Source organism: Lactuca virosa, chromosome 7, assembly GCF_052849685.1.
Source record: "Lactuca virosa cultivar CGN04683 chromosome 7, Lactuca_virosa_CGN04683_v6, whole genome shotgun sequence".
NCBI classification, from domain to species: domain Eukaryota; kingdom Viridiplantae; phylum Streptophyta; class Magnoliopsida; order Asterales; family Asteraceae; genus Lactuca; species Lactuca virosa.
This window is the reverse complement of record NC_136432.1, coordinates 151,161,312-151,177,356: the sequence shown is the minus strand read 5'-3', so window position 1 is coordinate 151,177,356 and position 16,045 is coordinate 151,161,312. Positions and strand designations below refer to the sequence as shown.

Sequence of the window (16,045 nt, the reverse complement as noted above, 5' to 3'; positions counted from 1 at the left end):
CTCCAAAAACCCTAATAAAACAGTCAGCTCACTGGGTTAGAAGCGCGTTGCGCTTCTTAAGAGGCGCTTCACGCTTCTTATGATTAATTCCAGATTTTTCAGCAAATGCGATAAATGGTTTCCTGTTTCGCCCCATCATTGTACTTATTTATGGAATATAAAACTCTCAACTAAAGAGTAAAAAAACATAATTGAAACTCGGATGACCGAGACCACCATTAGTCTTCAAATGTTGTTTCTAAGCCATACATAGGCTAAAAAAAATTGATGATTTTTTTTTTGAAATATGCATATTAGTGCATGTATGCACATTTTGTATTTCTTTATAATTTTTCAAAACAAATACAACAATGAGACTCTGATGTCAATGTTTAAAAGAATTGCACCTATAAAGTGTAAAAAACACACAAAAAATAAATGTGCATATATATATATATATATATATATATATATATATATATATATATATATATATATATATATATATATATATATATATATGCACATTTCTGAGGGTGACTCAACCAATTTGGGGGCTCTAAGCGAACCAAAAATATGAAGCCTTTTGGGCTTCACTATACTTATCGTTATAAACCTCATTTTTTTTCCAGATTTGGAACCTAGAAATAATAAACTAAAAAGTTTATAAACGACGGAGTTAATTTTCATCTTCAACAATCAAGATTGCTTACTGTGGTGTGGCCTATCAGATAGTTAGTAATTGACTAATTAAGATTTGAGATATATTAATATTGGTTTATTTTTGGAGAATATAGACCCTTTAGAATTGTAGGCCCTAAACCCTAACTTAGAAAAAGATAAGGTTGAGTCGTCTCTACGTATTTCAAAAAAAAAAAAAATGTTTGTCAATTTTTTTTGCTTACATCTATCTTAGAAAAAAAAAAGGTTTTAAATAACCATCTTTTTTATTTGATGACAACAATTGGTTTCATTCCCAACTTCAATAACAGTATCAAAGAATATCTTACTATTGCAAATTCATTACACGTTTAAGATGATGTGGCGTTGAAGCAAACCGTATGTTTCGTTGAGTTTGTGGATAATTTGATTTCAAAACTCAAGAAACCAAACTCTCAACAACCGCAAATCTTCAGCAGAAATGGGAGACTTGAATGCTCTCTCCCATGGCTACAACGTAACGGCAGTCGCATTTAACCCTATCGGCTTCAACCATAATCGTATTTCCTTCAGTAATGTCGCAATTCGTAGTTGTATCCCGTTCGAATCGCGTAAATCTACCAATTTTGTTCCGTTATCTGTTTGGACGCCCAAGTTTCTCGAGATGAAACGGAGGAAGACATCTATACCTTGTTCGTCGTCCTCAACAACGTCTCCGGCAGATCCACCGGTTACTCCTCCACCTCCTCCACAACAATCGACCAAAACAGAGGAGGTAACGCTTTATTATGATTTTCTGCGCTGTTAATGTGTGGATGCTGTTTACAGTTTGTTCAGTAGCTTGGATCTGACACTTAGAGTTGCTCTCGTTTTATCAGAATGTGCCAAGAAAGGGTCCTGATCTGCCTACGCTTTTCAGGAGATTCTACAAAGTTGCTGCTCCTTATTGGTATTCCGATGATAAAGTTCAAGCCAGAATACAACTGGCGTCGGTGTTTGCCCTGACTTTAGGAACCACCGGCATCAGTGTTGGTTTCAATTTCCTCGGTCGCGACTTCTATAATGCCCTTTCTAGTAAGGATTAAGCACTTCATTTTCATTATTCTTAATTTCTTATTGATGAATGATGACACAGTATATATTTGAGTATGCTAATCCATAATATCCGTAAATTGTGTTAGACAAAGATCAAGCACAGTTCACCACGCAACTTACATACTACCTTGCTGCTTTTGCTGGTGGAATTCCGGTGAGCACATTGCTGCATTCTTTTAGGTATTGCTCATCTGTCATCTTGAATTTTATTACCACTGTTGCTACCATAGGGTGTTATGCTTCTTTTGGCTCTTTGTATGTGATGTAACTAAGTGCAAATGTTGGTGGAATTGTATTTGATATGATTACTGTTGATATGATTTTGTTTAGGTTTTAGTCTTACTCATACACATCTTGTGGTTTTTGCAGATTTTTGTGTTAAGAGATTATGCAAGAGAAACTCTAGCTTTGAGGTGGAGATCCTGGATGACAAACTATTACATGGAGCGGTATCTCAAGAACCAGACTTTTTACCAAATACAGTCCCAATCAATCATTGATAATCCAGATCAACGAATTGTTGATGATCTAAGTTCATTCACAGGAACATCACTTTCATTCTCTTTAACACTCTTCAATGCCATAATAGACCTGATATCTTTCAGCAACATACTGTTTGGCATATATCCACCTCTTTTTGTTGTTCTAATAGTATATTCACTTGGTGGAACAGCCATCAGCATTTTCCTTGGGAAGGTAAAGATTTCCATCCTCATAAAACCTTTAAAAAACATCTCCCATTTTTTCTGTTCTAACTTATGATATTCATCAAATGGTGTATTAGGGTCTTGTCAACTTAAATTTCATGCAAGAGAAAATGGAAGCAGATTTCCGTTATGGTCTTGTACGTGTTCGAGAAAATGCCGAATCAATTGCATTTTATGGTGGTGAGGAAAATGAAATCAAACTCCTTTTGCAGAGGTTCCGAAGTGCTTTTGAGAATCTAACTGTATGAAAACGAAATCCCTAATATACTTTTGTGCTTACATCGACTTATCTGTTTTTTTAAAATGTTTCATTTATGTCAATGTGCAGCAACTGTTGATATCTTCAAGAAATCTTGAGTTTTTCACCAGTGGGTATCGCTACCTGATTCAGATTCTTCCTGCTGCTGTTGTTGCACCAATGTATTTCTCTGGAAAGATTGAATTTGGTGTCATAAATCAGTCTGTTTCCGCCTTCAATCATATTCTTGGAGATTTTTCCCTCATCGTGTTTCAATTTCAGTCCATCAGTGCCTTTTCAGCTGTCATTGATCGATTAGGTACATCTATATCATTTAAATCCTCCAACTTCAAGATCCAAGCCCTAAACTTTACATAATCAATCATTTGCAGGGGAATTCGATGATGTTTTGGACTCAACAAGTTCTAATGGTACTCCGGAAGCCATGGATGAGATTCAACTCACATATTGCAACGTGAAGGATTTATCCGAGTCCATGAAAGCTTCAGACACCCAAAACTTGTTGGAACTGGAGAATTTAATTGTACAAACTCCCACAAATAAAGCCCTTCTTATCAGAGATTTATCACTTGAAGTCCACGAGAATGAACATTTGCTGATAACTGGACCAAGTGGGAGTGGCAAAACCTCTTTGTTAAGAGCTATTGCTGGTCTTTGGCGAACTGGAAGTGGAAAGATCACATTTTATGCTAAATACAACACGAATCTTAATCAGACCATAATAACAGATGAAAATAAAGAAAATAAAAAATCAAAATACCGGGATTTTAAAGGCGTATTTTTCCTTCCCCAAAGGCCGTACATGGTTTTAGGAACCCTCCGACAACAGTTGCTTTATCCAACATGGCCCGATGTTTCAGATTCCACGCCACACGACTCTCAATCAAAAGGTATGCAGTCTTGAAATCCAAACTTGTGATCACAAACCAACACCAATAAAAAAAATATATTATACAGATTCGGAGCGTGTTAGCGAACGGGCCCCACAGCCTACTACAGACGAATTAATTCAAGCTTTAGAAGATGTACATCTTGGGTACTTGTTGTCACGTTTTAGCGGTCTCGATACAACCAATGAATGGTCGAGTGTTCTTTCACTCGGTGAGCAACAACGTCTTGCATTTGTGCGTTTGTTGCTTTCAAAACCAGATCTTGTTCTCTTGGATGAATCCACCAGTGCCCTTGATGAACCCAACGAGGTACTTAGCATCCTACTTTTATTTTTTTTATTATATTTGTAGCAACTTACTTGTATATATATATATATATATATATATATATATATATATATATATATATATATATATATTTACGTGCAGGCTCATTTGTATGAAAAAATAAATGAAGCGGGTGTGACATATATAAGTATTGGCCACCGGAGTAGCCTTACCAAATTCCATAAGAAGGCGTTACGTATCTCCCCCATGCCTCTCCACTCTAACCACCCAAATTGGTGTGTAGAATCCTTGTAACAAGTTGTTTTATGTTTGATAAAGCTAATAACATATATATTACAATGGATGAAGAAAGATATTTCAACATAACATTCATGCCTTTTATTGATTTCATGTCTCTATATTTTTATTTTTATTTTTATTTTTATAATATAATACATGCATTTATTTATATTTATATTTATTTAGAAGACAGTATTTAAATAGGATTTCCCAAGTTATTCTAAAACTTGCATTATTTGTGTAATTTCATTCATGATCATCATTTCTCACAACCTCCACCACCAGATACTATTTCCTGTATCAAGAGCTCCACCATTTACACCCCCAACTTGTTGTGGACCGGTTGTAGCTGGCGTTGGTGCATAGGTACTTGTATCTGGTGGTGCTGCGATAGTTGTAACTACAACCGGTGTAGTTTGTGTTGGTGTAATACAAACTTGTTGAATCATTGGAAATTGAAAACACATGCCTCCTCCAAGGGAGGGCTTCTCCTCTCCAAGAAGCTTTCTGCCACCAACAATGTTATTTCTGCAAATCAAAAACCCAAAAAACATAACAATAAAAGCCTTAGGAACCATCATGTAATCTAGCCTTTTACCCTTTTATTAATGAAATCAATTGCAAAAATTGCATGTATATATAGGGATTTATGTAGACACCAATTTAATACGACAGTTGAAATGTAACCTCATCAACCAATCTTTGCGTCCTAAATTATACCTATATATTTATAATTCAAAATTGACAAAACCATCTACGTTGTTTTTCTTTTACTAAAATTGTTTATTTATATCCATCTTCTTTCAATATTGTGATGACATCATATATCATAAACTTACCAATATTTCTAAAAACTATACCTTGTTTTTGCCAACTATTTAGAAAATTAAAAACATCAGTCGAAGGCTATATAATCACCAACTGTGGAGGATATCTCATTAGGTATTTTTATAATGCAATGATTGTACATAACAATGAATCAAATAATATCTTCAGTTCATAATTTGGTTTGAGACATATCCTTAATTTCTTCTAGGTCGAACAAAAAACGGCAAATCGAAAAATCAAACATAAAACCAAAGTTTTTTTTTTTCTTTCTATTTTTAAAAACCGGAAATTTCATTTTGAATTCTGTTTTTAGTATGAGAAAACCGAACAAAACCAATTTGTATGAAGTCTTTAAGAAAATATATTTTGTATGCATGCATGATTTATAAATGAACTCTGCATAATATAAATAAGAGATAAAGTTGTCAGGTGGTTAGCGCTTTCGACCTTCAAACTTGAGCTCTGAAGTTCGATCCTATTTTTTTCCGGCCACATTCAAGCAGTCCCACATCGATCATAAGATGGAATCCACTCCCAATCTCATCCATTACATGGTAGCTTATTACCTTTCAACTATGAGGAGTCCCACATCGGATATTACAATATTCGTCTTCCTTCTCCTCTATATATAGATTTATCAAAGTTAATGAAGTTAGTTTAAAGGTTTGTGGTCTAAATTTGTTAAACCCTAGAACCAAATAAAATTTTAAAGCCACTGACCCGAATCGATCGATTTGGGTTTGGTTTTAGATTTTGAAAACCAATACTATTATGTTTGGGGTTAAAATTGACACATGCTCACCCCTAACAACTCCCTCAAACGGATATGATGTCAGGGCGATCAGGTTGAATGACAAAGTACAACCAACAACACAAAGAACAAAAAAATAACTCCGAAACAGATTCTTATCGATAATCGAAAAAACTCCCTAACAAACAAGGAAAACGAAATACTTATAAGGAGAAGATAAACTTCATACATTAACCCTTGAAGATAAGAATTCATTAGGATAAAATTCTTAATCAATTATCTCAATAAAATCCAAAAAAATAAAGTCGTCATAATAAAAAATTAGAAAACATGTTTTTGAGGCCCTAAACGATCCCGAATGGCCGTAAAACATGATATGTCATAGCAAAGAGATAAGTTTTCTTAATCGGCCTATTTTACTCGTCGTGTGTAAATTTCGTCTAATTCTGTACTGTTAGACCACTTCGGCATATGTGTTGTTAATGTTATCATATTTTTATTCCTACTGGTTTTGACATCATCAATCAATCCATGCATCAACACTTGTACCACCTGCATCATGCATCAACACTTGTACCACCTGCATCAGAATATGCAGAGGTCTAGCTTGTAATTTAGAACAAAATTGCTCGAAGATGACTTTTAGTGAAGATGTCCGCCAATTGAAGCTTTGTTGGAATAAATCGAGTGTATAACTTTCCCAATGATACAAGCTCACGAGCAAGTGATAATCAATGTCAATGTGTTTGACTCGTTTATGAGATAGGAGTTTGACAGAGAAATAGAGCAATCCAGTTGTCGCATAGTATGGTTGGTCGACCCTGGGTTACACATTGAAGTTCACGAAGTAAGTGAGTGACCCGGACTATCTCAACAACAATATCAGCCATTACATGACGAGAGACGATAGATTGTTTCTTGATAAACTCTTTTCCAAGAGATTGGAATAATCGTAAATGGACCACTTAGTTTCTAGACACCGAGTCTAATCTGAGAGCAATCAAGAATTATGGGATCGGGTAATCGACTAATCGCTAAAAGGATAAACCAAAGGAAAGCGTTTTGTGTCAAAAAAAAATTAAACACTGCTGTTTTCAAAACCAAAACCATTACCAAGATTACCAATTCGTGAATCATTTCTTGTTCTTCTTCTATGTTTTCATTCCCCCATTATTCAAATTTATTGTTGGTTTAATAGTCGTCCTCCCGTTTTCTATTCTACGTTCTTCGGTTCACACAAAATCCTTATTTGATAAAACACTTCAATGATAAATAGTTTACAACTCCTTATTAGGTTTGTATGCATGATTCAAATTTGAGTTTAATAGACAAAGTGTGTGTGTATATATATATATATATATATATATATATATATATATATATATATATATATATATATATATATATATATATATATATATATATATATATATGGGAAAAAGGAATATACATTACAGCCACACCTAAGTTTAGGTACTAAACATCTTGAAAATACATTGTTTTACTATATAAAGATTACGGTTAATGGATTCACGATTAATACTTCAAGATGTAAATTCAAGATCGACACAATAGGGTTTAGGGTTTAGATTTAGGGTTTAGGGTTTAAGGTTTAGATTTAGGGTTTAGTGTTTAGGTTTAGGGTTTAGATTTAGGGTTTAGGGTTTAGATTTAGGGTTTATGGTTTAAGTTTAGGGTTTAGTAATGTTTACTTGGATGAATTAATAAACGATAATTGTGGAAAGAAAACAGAGATGGTAAAACGATAATGAAAAAAAGAAATGTTGTGGAGGATGACCAAACCGGGTATATTTAGCATGTTAAAACGACATATTTTAGAAGTTTAGTACGGGCTGTAATGTATATTCCCTATCCCCTATATATATATATATATATATATATATATATATATATATATATATATATATATATATATATACTAGGGAAGTGAAAGGTTCGTGCTAAGAACAACCCAAGACCGGTCCAAATGTAAGGGTTACAAATAAATTCAAACAATATTCTTAATAAAAAAGTACAATCTTATAGTTGTGTATGTGTTCCAAAGCACAATTCTTATAAAAAAAATTATAAGTATAATGTTATAATGGAATGAAATAAAAGTATAATAGGATTATTGCGGTATAAATGAAAACAAACACCAACTTGTCAACTTTCCAAATGACCGTCAATTACAATATCATAACAACCTCGTATAAGATACTTGTAGAAGTATTTGTTTGACTATTTAATATAAACACCCAAAATGATTTTACCTTTTCAGTGTTCTCCAAATCACACCTTTGACTACGGTGGGCTTTGACCTTTGAAACCTTGTTGGTTTCTTGAGGATGATCTACACAATACTGCATGTGATCCTTCAGTTTGGACCTGATCATGAAATATGGGAAGTTATAAACACATACTAACATATGCTAATTAATACATACAAGAGTACAATTATTTTGAAGCTTCTTTTCTATACAAACCAAAGTTTCAGTGGTCTAAAGCACAATTGCACGGCTCATTTTTTAGGATAAAAGCATAGAAAAATTCGACAACTATTAACAGTAATTATAGGTTATCTAATTTGAATTGTGTGTTAAAGCCAACCCATGTTACCCGGTTAACATTAAAGATTTAAGTGACGGGTTCTTCATGGATGTGAAATTAACGAAAAATGCATCATTGCAAAAGTAAAACTCATCGAGTTGGACAAACAAGTAGATGACTTTTATTTGATAAACCAAACTTTAAATTATTCATAATCTTTCTTGTAGAGAGTTGTAATTAACAAAATATAATTTCCGTTTAATCGGATCCACTACATTTACTTCAATCATAATACCCATGATGTACAAGTTCATTTATATTTGAATCGTACATTATGGACTTATATAGTTATAAAAGTATATTTTCCAAAGCCATCCATATTCCCATTATGCACGAAAACAATGTCCAAAAGCTCATCTACAAATAAAAGTATGATGCTATAACAAACATATAGAAATGAAAGTACATCACTATTTATTGCATATTCAGAAAAATAGATTGTTGATTTATTCAAGTAATAAGGAGAAATAGAAAATTACCTTAATATAGACAAATATTGTTAATGAGTATGAGACTTGGTGTCACCATAGAAGGATAGACCTACAAAAGATGGTTATACCAAGACTGCAACACCGATGACCTGAATGTGCATTCTTATTGATTAGAACTTAATAAGTATAAAAATTATAAAAAATGAAATAATATGATGTTGGAAAAATTAAAGATTAATTTATGAATTGTTAGTATGTATTTTGACTAACTCAGACGCTACCAAAGTCCGAAAGGTGTATTATTTCTATTAGAAAATCCTTTTTAACTAAAGGAAGTAATATAATCTTTCTTTTCTTTCTTAATAGACTTGATGCATAAAGCTATACATGAATGCTTCTTTTTAAGTTAATGAAGATGGAACTACTTAATACAGAAAGTCGGGGAAGAGGCTTTCCTCATTAAGTTTTAACTATTTTCACAAATTTGTTGTCATTTACTATTTTCACATATTTTCTGTTATGTTTTTTAAACACTGTTCATCCATTCGAATTTTTATCCACACAACATAAAGGAATAAAAGAATCACCACCTTAGAATAAGATAATTATAATGGTAAATAAAAACTACATACTATAAAATGAAATCAATACCTTCTTTATCTTAGGCCTAGAAAACTACTTGATGATCCAGGCCTGCAAAAAGCATTAAAAATGAAGGAGCCAGTGAGTTCCTGTAATTAAGCATAAAACATAGTTACATATTAACCTTTTGACTTTTCATTTAATTTCAGTATGAGCTTTAGATGATTACCAGATTGTCAATGTTAGCCCCCAACAACAAGAAAGAGCAAAATTGCCTAAGGTTACCAATAAAAAACTAATAAAAAAAACAAACGAATCTGAGTGCATCTTCATCCCTTGTTCATATGGTGGATTCCGTTCACAAAAAAGAACCATTTCGAATAACTAAAAGTAAACATAAAAAAATTGAAGATGCTTCGTAGTGTTAAACCATAGAATTAGAAGATAACAGTTATGAAGATGCTCTATAGTCTTAAATCATAGAAGAAAAAGAAAGAAATAAGGTAAAATGGCTTACCTACTAATCTTCAACCTCGATGGTTTTATTGAATAGCTTCAATTTTGAACTTCCATCTTCAATTTCAAGTTTGTTGGGTTTCATTTTCTAAGCTTGGGTTTGTGTTCTCTGATGGTGTAAGAAATCCCCCATTGTTTAACTACAGTTAAAAATCAACAGGACAACGAACATTTGGAGAAAAAGGGAACCTTCCTGAAAATTGCCAAATAAGAAGAGTTGAGTGTTAATGGAAGCAGGCCAGAGAGAGATAGAGAAAGAGTTCAAGTTCACTGGAGAGAAAAAGAAGATGAAGATAACAGAGTGTTCAAGATTTGCATGCATCAGGCGTCTTCTTTGAGACAAAGCGGTGGGCATAGAGAATTACGACCAATTGTCCTCTCTATGAAACAGGGCGGTCTTCAAACCGAAAGGAGACGATTACTAAGCTCAACCAGTGTCTTCTAACCTGAAGGTATGTTAAACCAAAATACCCTCTAAAATTCCAATATGCAGTTTAAAAGATTACAAAATGATAGATGTAGAACCAGTGTTAATCGGAAGAGAGAACCCAATACAAGATGATTTATCCTTATCAGAACCAATCTTATGCAAAAAATGGTAATAAAAATCTACAAATTACCAAACAAATAGTTTAACCTGAGTGTGAAGTAGAGATAGAAGAAACTTGAATGTACTTATTGGAGCAAACAGAGTTGTTTTGGTTATGGTAGATTGTAATGAATCCATAGAACTCTACTTTGTCCGAAGATGAGAGAGGATAGAAATTTAGGGCTCAGATTGTGGTGAATGATGGAACCCTAGGTCGAGAAAACAGAGAGAAAATGTCGATGGGAGGTGATGGTGCACTCGTGGAGAAGGAAAAAGAGACGGAGAGGCCGAGAGGGAGAAGGAAAGAATAAGACGGATGTTGGGAAATGGGAACGATAAGCGGTAGCCGATGTATAATAGCGTGGCACATACTCCCATTCAGTGGAATAGTACTAATCCATCTATGGACTATCCAAGAGAGAAAAATAGAGCGGCAACCCATCCATCAAGACCCGACCCGGAAGAAAGCAGCTTTTAACCAGCCTGCTTAAAATCATAAAAAATACCCATAAAATTCCATAGAAATCCATCAAAAATCCCGTCATATTCCACATTCATCCACCTCGCCCCATTTTCCCGTCGTATTCCACACTCATCCACCTCACCCCATTTTGCTCCATTCTTAAGGCATAGTCCTTGTTTATAGAGAACCTTTAATTCTAAATTGAAACAAAACACTTCAATCCTTAATTTTCCACCTTTGATCATTTTGCTGACATTATGGTTACCAAAGCACATAGAAACCTAAATCCAACATATTTATTATTTCTTCCTAATTTTTCAGCAATTTAAAATTTTAAAACGGCAAATCTCCCTATCCCGCAGGCTGATTTCTCGAATTTTCCATAAATTATTCCCTTTTCCTCGCAAATCTCCAAACCCTTAAACATCACCCCCATGGATCGAAAGTGAAGAAGAAGATTTACACTTTCTTTTGTTCTGATTTGAAAATCACAAACACAGACACTTCACAAATATTATGATTTTCAATCAGAGAAGATCTTGACCAAAGAATTGGCGATATGCCCTTCACCAAAAACGTATTTCAATTTCAATTTTGCTCTTCTTGATTTGATCCCATAAACCAATACATATCGTCTTCTCTCTAAACCTAGCCGCCACTGCACCACCACTACCACTACCATCGATACTGAAAAGGAAAAAAGGAAAAAGGGTAGAACAAACTACAAATAAATTGCAGAATTGAGAAGCAAGTTTAACTTCAAATTGGAATTCGACTACGACTTCATTCGATTTCAGAGGTCTGTATATCAGAATACTCATTCCCCGTCTCTCAAAATTCACCCATCCCATCTATGTTACTTACCCTCACACTAAAACCCTAATCCTCTTTCTTGCGGATTATTATTATTTTTTCAACAGGTGGGAGTAATAACAAAACAAACTTCTATCAGTCATGTAAGTTCCTTTTATGCGAGTTTTTCATAGGACTCCTAAGTTTATATTCAATTACATGTACATATGTTATATATATTACCAATCTATTTTCTAAGATACTTGCAATAGAAAAAGGAGTTAGACACCTGAACAATTAAACCTACTCAGTAAGTTTCTCAAACACCATCGTTCACACATACTGATGCAAAATCAATTTTACGTTTATCTTATTCTAAACCTAAACCCGATTCTTTTAGTTTCTTGGGGTTTTTGATTTCAGAATCGCCTGACCTTTATTCCGCGGGATGTGTTCTACAAAATGAAGCTATCTGACGAGGGTTCCCACACTTTGTTCAGTTTTCATCTCATAATTGTTAATTCAGTCAAGGTTAACACCATTTTATTATGAAAATTAATACAATTTGTTTCCTTTATGGGTGATGTTTTGATGCATGTATGATTTTCATTTTCATCTCTTAAGCTTCATATATGGTCTACAGTTTCATTTTTATTTCCAGCCATTGTTAAAAGAAATGTAGATAGGATACATTGCAGTAACTTCTTTCCCTTTTTAAGTTTGTATAATACTAATTTGTGTGGATTCATTGTTTCCAGGCCTGATTGTAGTTTTTTCTATTTCGTATAATGGAAGGATTGGTATCTCCACCTTCCATCCATGACTTCTCAACATTATATTGGAATGATTGACCAAATTCCATGTATTTATACATGTATTTATCCATGACTTCTGAACATTATATGGGAAAGATTGACCAAATTCCATGTATTTACACATGTATTTAACTGAAATTTGTATTGTGTTTAATGGATTTTTTTGGGTGGTTTCAGTGACTTGGATGAAGACCTCAGGACCTACAACTAAATAATCACTCAATTTATTTTATAAGTTCCTAAAAATTTAGGATGGGGTAAAGGACACTGCAAATTGTAAAATTGTTGAGGTAAAAGTATTTCTACTTCTTTGGCATTGAAATTTTGTATTTTTTCTTTTAATCAACATTTCCATGCTTGTGATTACATATTTTTGTATTGATTATATGTTTTTTATGCTTTTGAATAGTGTCATGTTATTAGTCTTCATTACTTGATATTAAGGAAAAAACCGTTATGTTAAACTTTATAGCAAAAAAAACTGTGTATAGCAAAAAAAGTCACATATTTTCTTCAAAATAGAACTACAAAGTCGCAACATTTTAAACATGACATTATGGTAACAAAAGATCACAGTCTGACCGTTTTGATCATTTTGACCATTTAAGTATATTTTGTCATCTTGGTCATTTTTCTCATTTGAATCAGGTAAAACATATAGTAAAAATTAGTATTTTGGTAATTTTAAATTCGACATATAAGGTACAAAAGAACACAGTTGGTACTTTGTCAACTTGACCATATAATACTATTTTTGTCATTTTGGTCATTTTAATTAGTCAAAACATATTAAAATTAGTATTTGGTCATTTTAAACATTACATTATAGGAACAAAACAAAACAATGCATTCTAGAGATAAGTTGTCCCCGCACTAATGGAAATGAGCTTGAAATTACCTTGTGACATGAAATCAGCTTCATTAACTTTAGAATTTGAAAAAGTACAGGTTTCATCTAAATTTTATTATTTAAAAGTGTGCTCAATTTACTTGTACTTACTGTTTTGTTACTTGTACCACATGTTTTCTTGCTTATAAATGAGTATCCACCAGATGCTAACTAGGGATTTGACATCCCATCTGCCATAATCAGCCACCCCGACTTCTACAGTACACACGCATGCAATATAAACAGGACAATTCTTCGATCAAGTCACCTATGGTGTCTAAGATGCATGTATTTAAATGCAAGAAATAACAATGTACTTTCGTTTACTTGTATATTATAACATCCTACTTTTATTTCTTTCTATTGCAACATTGTACTTTCAAATGATTCCTTATTAGAACAGTATCCTTTGCAAAATCTAACCAATTATACCATTCAAATTGCTTTGTATTTGAACTGTATTATTATAATTTGGTAGATTTTTCAAAGTATAATGTTTAATAGGAAAAATGAAAGTATGTTGCTATTTCTTGCATTTAACTGAATATTATTTGTCAAAGATTTTGTATCCTCTATATTTTGTTCCATTTCACTATTGTGTCTATTTGCACGTATTTGAGACTTTGTACTTGGAAAATATTGCAGGACGAAATGCAAGAAATAGCAACAAAGAAGTGCTTTTTGTTCCTTTGACTACCCTTGATTTTAGCATACCTTACAATGTAATCACAATTACATGCATTGTTTTTGCGTTATATTTTGGGTCATTAATGAATGCACTGAGAAGACGTGTTGGCAAGGAAGAATGACTTTTGAAAGAAAAGGGTAAAATTGTTTCTTTATGGAACTATACTATCCATTTACAAATTTGGTGTATGATTTTGTTATTCAACTTTAATTTTGTACATTTTAAGTTATTATTTATGTAATGATATTCTATATGTAATATGTTATATTATAAATTAAATGGATATTAATTTATGGTATATATTAAGCTAAAATTTTATTTTTCTTACTTATTCAATAATTTAATGCTTTTTAATAATTTAAAGCACTATAGTATTGGATAAAAACACAAAATTAACGTAAATAAAAACACACAATTAACATATTTTATATAAAACATGTGTAATATTTACTTAATGTATTTTTGTTCATTTGATAAAATAAAAAATGGTTTTTATAGTAAATAGTATATAATTTTGGTCCAAGAAGTGGTGTAATGGATTGAAGATGGTATTATAAAACACAACCACAAATCTTAGCTCCAAACATACTTAGGTGTTATTTATTTGTGTATTACATGTACAACATCCAATTTTATTTTTTCTTATTCCATTGTTGTACTTAAGATACATAGTGCCAAATATCTTACACTTAACATGGACATTGTTAATGTATGTTTTTATCATGTCAGTTACTACTCATTAATGACATTAAGATTGGAAACTACAAACATCATAACTACTTATAGACTAATGGTTTTCATATAATCCATATAGTACCTAATTTTCAATTATTAGTTTTTTGCATTACGATGGATCTTGAGCATTGATACTTGATAAAAGCATTAGAATTTATAATTACAAGTAAGCATAAAAGAAGGCAGGAGATGTCAAAAGTATGTATTTTTATATCAAATACTTTCATTATCAAGAAAAAAATATCATGTCACTTCTAATTTTAAGACAAAAACAAGATGCTACTTTCAATTTGAAGGAAAAAAACAGCATGCTACTTTAATTTTAACGTAAAAGTAGCATGCTATTTCAAAATTCAATGAAAAAATAGCACACTAAATTCATTTTATAAAAAAATAGCATTATATTTTCCATTGTTAGACAAAAATAACATGAATTTCATTTTAAGCCGAAAAAATAGCTTGCTACTTTCATTTTCTAGACAAAAATAACGCTCTACTTTAGTTTTTAGGGTAAAAATAACATGCTACTTTTGACACCAAAAATAGCATCCTATATTTTAAGCGAAAAAAAATCAACATTTTTTATTGATTTTTATAGCATCTTATATTTGGTTTTTAAGATGTTTTAATATTATAAATTTGTATGTAGCTAAAGTGATGGAATGAAGCTTGCATAAAAAAAAAATTAGAGCCTAAGTCATGAAGGGACATTTTACTCAAATTGGTCAAAATGAGATTGTTTTGTCATTAGGTCAAAATGATGCAATAATAGCATTTTCAAAGCAATTTGTCATTAAAACGGGCATTTTAGTATCAAGTAAAATGGATTATAGCTAACGATGATAGACTTGCGGAAAAAACGTCTAATGTTTTAATAGAATAATTGTTTGCAGTTTATGATTAATGATTACAATTTTTTTAGGGTCTGTGTTATTTTTATAGCACAATTTTGACCTGATGCCAAAATGGCCACATTTTTGTCAATTTTACCTTTTCAAAAACTATCTCATTTTGACCAAAATGTGTTCGCTTTAGTCCATTTTACTTGATATACAAATGTCCATTTAATGGAAATACGTTGCTATAAATTGCTCTGGAAATGCTCTTTTTGCACAATTTTGACGTGATGCCAAAAGTTGCCATAAATTGCTCTAAAAACTATCTCATTGTGTATGTGTCTTTGTGTACGGGCCTTTGTT

General features: G+C 32.3%; 1 protein-coding gene and 2 long non-coding RNA genes across 7 annotated transcripts; 2 read left to right on the top strand and 1 right to left on the bottom strand.

The window, feature by feature from the left end:
• The first annotated feature begins 976 nt into the window (after positions 1–976).
• Positions 977–4,263, top strand: ABCD2 (ABC transporter family protein). Its single transcript, XM_079060283.1, has 9 exons — positions 977–1,414; positions 1,518–1,713; positions 1,821–1,888; positions 2,104–2,430; positions 2,519–2,683; positions 2,770–2,998; positions 3,072–3,590; positions 3,658–3,899; positions 4,020–4,263. Exons 1-9 carry the CDS (start codon positions 1,121–1,123, stop codon positions 4,170–4,172), a joined length of 2,193 nt encoding a protein of 730 aa, XP_078916409.1. The 5' UTR covers positions 977–1,120; the 3' UTR covers positions 4,173–4,263.
• A 3,578-nt stretch (positions 4,264–7,841) lies between these two features.
• On the bottom strand, positions 7,842–10,929 carry LOC145124040 (uncharacterized). 3 transcript variants are annotated; one of them, XR_013715484.1, is made up of 5 exons: positions 10,513–10,900; positions 9,877–10,321; positions 9,429–9,470; positions 8,826–8,926; positions 7,842–8,124 (listed from the first exon to the last, which is right to left on the bottom strand). It is a non-coding gene; the product is annotated as an uncharacterized LOC145124040 (long non-coding RNA). The 3 variants fall into 3 exon arrangements; XR_013715485.1 differs by having other exon boundaries at positions 9,429–9,743; positions 9,877–10,929; XR_013715483.1 differs by having other exon boundaries at positions 9,877–10,898.
• Positions 10,930–10,982: 53 nt separating this feature from the next.
• LOC145124039 (uncharacterized) lies at positions 10,983–14,409 on the top strand. Of its 3 annotated transcripts, none has more exons than XR_013715482.1 (5): positions 10,983–11,726; positions 11,848–12,250; positions 12,712–12,824; positions 13,628–13,736; positions 14,069–14,409. It is a non-coding gene; the product is annotated as an uncharacterized LOC145124039 (long non-coding RNA). The 3 variants fall into 3 exon arrangements; XR_013715481.1 differs by having other exon boundaries at positions 13,588–13,736; XR_013715480.1 differs by lacking the exon at positions 13,628–13,736.
• The last annotated feature ends 1,636 nt before the right edge of the window (positions 14,410–16,045 follow it).

What these genes read in the sequence shown, in the direction of transcription:
- ABCD2 (XM_079060283.1), top strand. Translation starts at nt 1,121, where the DNA reads ATGGGAGACTTGAATGCTCTCTCCCATGGCTACAACGTAACGGCAGTC. An exon ending in ACACGACTCTCAATCAAAAG is followed by an intron (nt 3,591 to 3,657) that starts GTATGCAGTCTT and finishes TATATTATACAG; the next exon opens with ATTCGGAGCGTGTTAGCGAA. An exon ending in CCCTTGATGAACCCAACGAG is followed by an intron (nt 3,900 to 4,019) that starts GTACTTAGCATC and finishes ATTTACGTGCAG; the next exon opens with GCTCATTTGTATGAAAAAAT.